Source organism: Oreochromis aureus, linkage group 14 (genome assembly GCF_013358895.1).
Source record: "Oreochromis aureus strain Israel breed Guangdong linkage group 14, ZZ_aureus, whole genome shotgun sequence".
NCBI lineage: Eukaryota > Metazoa > Chordata > Actinopteri > Cichliformes > Cichlidae > Oreochromis > Oreochromis aureus.
The window spans coordinates 24,599,913-24,605,421 of NC_052955.1; the positions used below are offsets into that span (position 1 = coordinate 24,599,913).

At 42.4% G+C, this 5,509-nt stretch overlaps 1 protein-coding gene across 6 annotated transcripts in view; it reads left to right on the plus strand.

Moving 5' to 3' along the window:
- Window positions 1–3,387, plus strand: part of b3gat1a (beta-1,3-glucuronyltransferase 1 (glucuronosyltransferase P) a) — an 86,041-nt gene extending 82,654 nt beyond the window's left edge. For all 6 annotated transcript variants that reach the window (XM_039598274.1, XM_039598278.1, XM_039598279.1 and 3 more), the window contains 2 exons: window positions 1,144–1,246; window positions 1,532–3,387. In XM_039598274.1, coding sequence (XP_039454208.1) covers window positions 1,144–1,230 — 87 coding nt within the window. In that variant the 3' untranslated portion in view covers window positions 1,231–1,246; window positions 1,532–3,387. The remainder of the gene's footprint in view (window positions 1–1,143; window positions 1,247–1,531) is intronic.
- The last annotated feature ends 2,122 nt before the right edge of the window (window positions 3,388–5,509 follow it).

A 5,509-nucleotide genomic window follows, 5' to 3' on the forward strand; every position in this document is an offset into this window, starting at 1 on the left:
CTGCTTATGGCCAGTGGTCTGGGTCACTTCACTCTCTCAGGGCAATGGGGAGTCAGCCAGAGGGCTTGAGCTAGCCAATATCCACACCACAACCACCCCCACACACACGCACAAACAGACGCACACACACAAACACGGATACATGTAGAGAGAGCGAAAGAAGAGAAAGGAAGGGCCAGTTTTTCCCCCCTGCTCTTCTCTGCCATTCAGAGGGCCAAATGAAAAGAGGGGATTCAGAGGAGGGCCGAGAGAACGGAATTGGAGTCGATGGAGAAGCGGGGACGTCGGGGTGTCACGCTGATTACAGATGAGTGCAGGGACGGACTGAAGGGCGGGAGCGAAAGGGTGAGGGGGAGACAAAAAAAAAGATGGAAATTCGTGCTCAGGCATCTCTCTTCCTCATAATCTACCACTTCAGATGCAGGTTTGATAATTAACCCCCCCTGCGCACACATACAGACGCACACACACCTGAGCAAAGTGGGAGTGGACTCCTGGCGTATCTCACACGAGCCCAATGCATAATTCATGACCAACGCTGCGGCAAGATGAAAGGAGGAAGGGTTCCAGCACAGTGGAGAGGAGAGAAGAGGAGAGGAGGGGGGAGAACATGAGCTTGACACTTACAGTTTCTTCTCTCTCCCTGTTTTCCTTTTGCCGTCCTTCTCCTGGATGTTTGTATGCTCTCTGTGGGCCAAAACCAAGCCAGTGTAAAGGCTCGATAGCAACAATAGTACACCCGGAAGAAGTGTGCAGAGAGCTGCACCACAAAAGGCAATGAGCTTACACAAACTGTGGTGTGAAAACATTTTTTAAACTAGGCTGTCATTCGGTGGTAGCCATTAACCCCATGGCAAGGAGAGAACTCTTTTACACAAGCTAAACTCAGAGGGCTTCATCATATTTGTCAGATAACGCACTCCTGTGGTCTCCCGTCAGTCCCTTCTAATGCAGGGTTCACACTCAAGTAGCTCTTTGCACATAGATGGGGGGGCTGGAGCTATAAGGGAAATTGAATGTTTTTGAAGAACATGAGGCGGAGTGGGAGCTGACCGGGGAGCAGACTGAATGGGTGCATTAAGGGAGCGGCATGTCACTAATGTTCCTGCTTGTTTATCTCCATGATGTTTTTTTTCTCACCAGATACTCGTTTGGCACACGAGAACAGAGAAACCCGTCCTTGTAAACGAGGGAAAAAAGGGATTCACAGACCCCAATGTGGAGATCTGACTGCGTTCCCGCCACAGTAAGTTACTGACCTCAACCTTTTGTTCACTATCACGCTTCATTTACAAATAAGGTGAATTCAGGAGGATAGCATCACCTGATCTCGCCTGGTTAGCCTGTAAAAGGAGCATTTGTCATTAATGTTTCCTGAAACGCCATTCAGTCATTTTCAGTGCCCCTCTGTTAAAGTCCAATTAGCTGCTGTCCATTATTAAATGTCGCCCAGGAAATAAACAGGTTTACTGAGATTAAATTAAGCCTTGGTGATCTTTTTCTCAACCCGTCTTAATCCTTTCCATTGCAGGTGGCTGGCCTCTGAGCTGAGAAGGGAGAAAACGGTTAAGCTTCTCGATAAGTGCTCACATCTTAATCATGAGGAAAAGGAAAAAAAGGAAGTGGGGGGCCTTTAAAGAGGGACTTAATCCTCTTGACTCAATCTGACATTTTTTGTTTAAAAAATATGGACCAAAACAGTACATAATGTATTGTATTAAAGCACAGATTATAGCAAAAAGGCAGCAGATATTTGTCAGGTCTGCCACCGATGTGCAGAGGAGACAACAGCAAAGGACGCCTCGCAGGGGTTGGTGGGGTGGCAGGGGGGGCGGGGGTGAACAATGGCCCACTGAGGACAGCCTAACAAAAGAGACAGCACAATACGAAGAGGAAAAAAAAGCATACAGACAGCGGATTCAGCCGAACAAGCGTTTTAAGAAATATCCACCTCAAATTTAAAAGGATAAAAAAAGAGGAAATAAAAGACAAATGGGGCTGGAACTGCACATCGTATCCCCCCCTGAGAAATTCCTCATGGATTTAAGGACACGGCCCGCATCATCCGCCTGGATAAAGAAAACTAAACAAAAAAAAAAAACAAACCACCACTCCAAGGACAAAGACATCTGATGTGGATTTTTCCTTTTTGAGCGAACGCAAACATAGCAAGGGAAGGAAACTTCTTTATTTTGGTTTGCTTTAAGTTAATTTAACTGGTTTAGGCGTTTCACATACACTTGACTTGCTAGTTCAATACTACTGACTCTTGACTACATTTACTCTGTCTATTTTATAGTCATCCATCATAACTCGTACACTTGAAGAGAGACTGCTGTTGCACATGTACCCCTCTGTGCTTCGGAGCTGAACTGTACTGTACAAGTAAGCATCAGAAACCTAACACTCTCCCTAGCACTTAAAAACACTCAAATGTTCCTCTGTGACGACATGTATAAATACTAATTGAATATGTGAAGAGTCAGAGGAGGGGTTTGACAGATGCATTGTAATTACTGTATTTCTATGTAAAGAAGAAGAAGAAGAAAGAGTCCCTTTCCCTGGTAAATTCCTTAGAATGACACACAACAAGGCACAGGTTCACTCTGGGTTCAACACATGGAAAGAGTAATAGCACATCAGCATCAGCATCATTAATGTGGCAGATTCACAACTGCTGCCCTGACAGCCCCCTCCAAATCTACCCTTGACTTCATCTGCTGCAACTTTGTGAGTTTTTCGCAATGCAGAAAAACTGAATGATTTAATATTTCCCCTTATCTGTGCACAAGCACACGCACATCTGCCCCAGTCATCATCAGTCTGCTGTGTATGGTCCCCCCCCAAAAAAGAAGAAGGATGAAGCGGCATCAGAGCGTACACAGTTGGTTTTCACAAAGCCTGTCACTTCCTGTTAGCGCTAAAGAACACCCCCCACCCCAAAACATACAGAATTATTTTTCTTAGTATTATTATTTATGGCTTCCAAATATGAAATCAAATATTAAACCCAAGCCTAAAGTAACAGTGGGCTACAAGAAGAAAAGCACAATGAAAATCAGTGGTATTTTTGCTAATGATCTGGCAGTGAGGTGATGTTTTCTTTGTGTGTTAGCATCCATGGATGTCAAGAAAGGGAGTCTCTGCTCCTCTGAACATTAGACATCAGTAGGTACGACGCTGCGCTGCTGAAAGTTATTCTGCATCTCGTATAATAGAGTCTCTCCTCTGCTTGATAAATCATCCATCTTAGACACAGTGGTGGCTCTCTTATCTGACGCTGGCCAGCAGAAGTAGCTGGAGATAATTCAAAAAAGAACTGAGCCTCTGTGCTGTTGCTAGATTATCTATGTCCTCCCCCCACCCCCTAAAAAGAAAAAAAAAAAACAAAACACCCAAACCATCCTCCATAACCCAGCACACACCGCCAACTCAAAATACCCTACTGCCCCCATGAATACGTACAAGCTGCAGAACCCGTGTTATTGCAGATTTCACTTTGGATGCGATAAGATACACACGCAGACAAAGGCTGTTTGGTATCTCTAAAATAACACAGGCCGTTTCCACTGACTGCATGATATTACACTGCAGCCACGGAGAGATCGCTATCCTCCCATTATTTATTCAAAATCAAATTTAATATATTTATTTATATATTTATTTCAAGCTTGGATGTGCAATTCAGTCATGCCAGAGTTTTGCCCTTTAATCTGTATTTCCCAGTAAACAGCATGCACACATACACTACACTGTGCACAGGGACGATTACACAGATCAATAACAGGTTAAAGGTGCCAGGAGGCACCGTAGCACTGCTGCTGGCTGAGCTCTACTTGAGACGTGTTTAAAGTCAATGACAGAATTCATCTGAAAAGTCTGCTTTTTACGAGTGAAACTAAATGTTCCTAATGCTGCGTTTGTGCAGGCAAACAAATGCGATGTGGTGTACAGACGAGCTTGTGGTGAGTTCAGTACAATGATGCTGCGATGTCAGGACAGTTTAAATCAGGGGTGTCAAATATAAGGCCCAGGGACCAGAATTGACCTGCAAAGACTCCAGTCAGGAAAATGTGAATGAGTGTATAAATTTTCATAGGTTTTATGGCTTTTCCTGTTAATGAAGAACCCCCCATTTGTACTATGCTAAAGTTATTAAGTAATAAATAAACAATTAATTGACAGAAATTTCAAATTTTTTCAGTATCTACTAAATAAATTTGTTGTTTAATAAAATATGTTTTGAATTAAAACTTTATATTTTATAATTACAGGCCAGTCTGGGCAATGAATTGCCTGAACTTTTTCAGTAATTATTAATATTTATCATGTCATTTCACTGCTCCAGTCCATTTAAGATCAAAGAAGCTTCTTTGTGGCCCATGATGTAAAATGAGTTTGACACCCCTGGTTTAAAAGGCTTCAATGTCAGAGTGATGCTGTTTCAACTTTGCCCTTCATCTGATCCCAGCTGATGATGCCGCTGATGCATCAAGCAATATGTGACACAGCATTAGTCTGTTATAAAGTAACCTTCGTGCAATGTGCAGCAACGTCAGCACTGAAAGTCATTTAAAGAACATAACCCCTCTGAGGGCGTTTAAAAGGCACAATACACTTTACACACACGCACACACACAGACACAAAGTCCTCCCTTTTCCTCATCTCCACCGTCATCTTTCAGCCTCATGTGATTCACATTTTATGCATGTGACTCTTAAGGTTGTTTATTTGCCACAGCAATTCTGTCTCAGAGAAAGATGTTAGTTGAATCCAGATAAATAAATCACTGAGAACAACCTCACCTGGCTCTGTGTATTGTGTCCAGTGGATCTCTGTACTGTGTGTTGTACTGCATGTAATTTCCCCTTCAGAGTGAAGACGTTTAGGGCTCAAAGTCTGGATAAATGGCCCAAAGTTTTGCTTTCATGCTATTGTTGTTGTAACCAGTGCATTTTTTGTGCTACTATATAAAATGGTTTTTACCAAACTTTATGTCTACATACATCTTGCTTGTGTTTCCAGCTGTTTGCAAATCCATTGTTTAGATCAAGTGTTAGACTTAATGCATCAGGCTGCCTAGTTCAAATGAAGGTTGAGACATTTTTCATAGTACACGTTTGAGGTATATGTTTTCATTTCCCCCCAAAAATAATTAATTTAACACAATTTAGTGGGCTCATACTGAACTTTGAGGACAGAGACTAAGTATCGATCCAATACCAATATCAGCACTACCAATACTATCAATATTTGGATCGATCCACCCACCTCAAATCGATCTATAATGCATTGCTTTCCTGCAGTATCAGTCTTCAAAGAAACTGACTGATGATGACCAGACACATGACAGGTTTTCATAAAAAGGAAAAGAGATTTTCAGAGACACCGTGTGTGCATGACCTATCCACAGAAGCACACAACATACCATCAGAAGGTATATTTAAAAAGCAAACAGAGTCAATAACTAAATAAATAAATAAAACAATTCAAAGGCTTCCTCGGCCT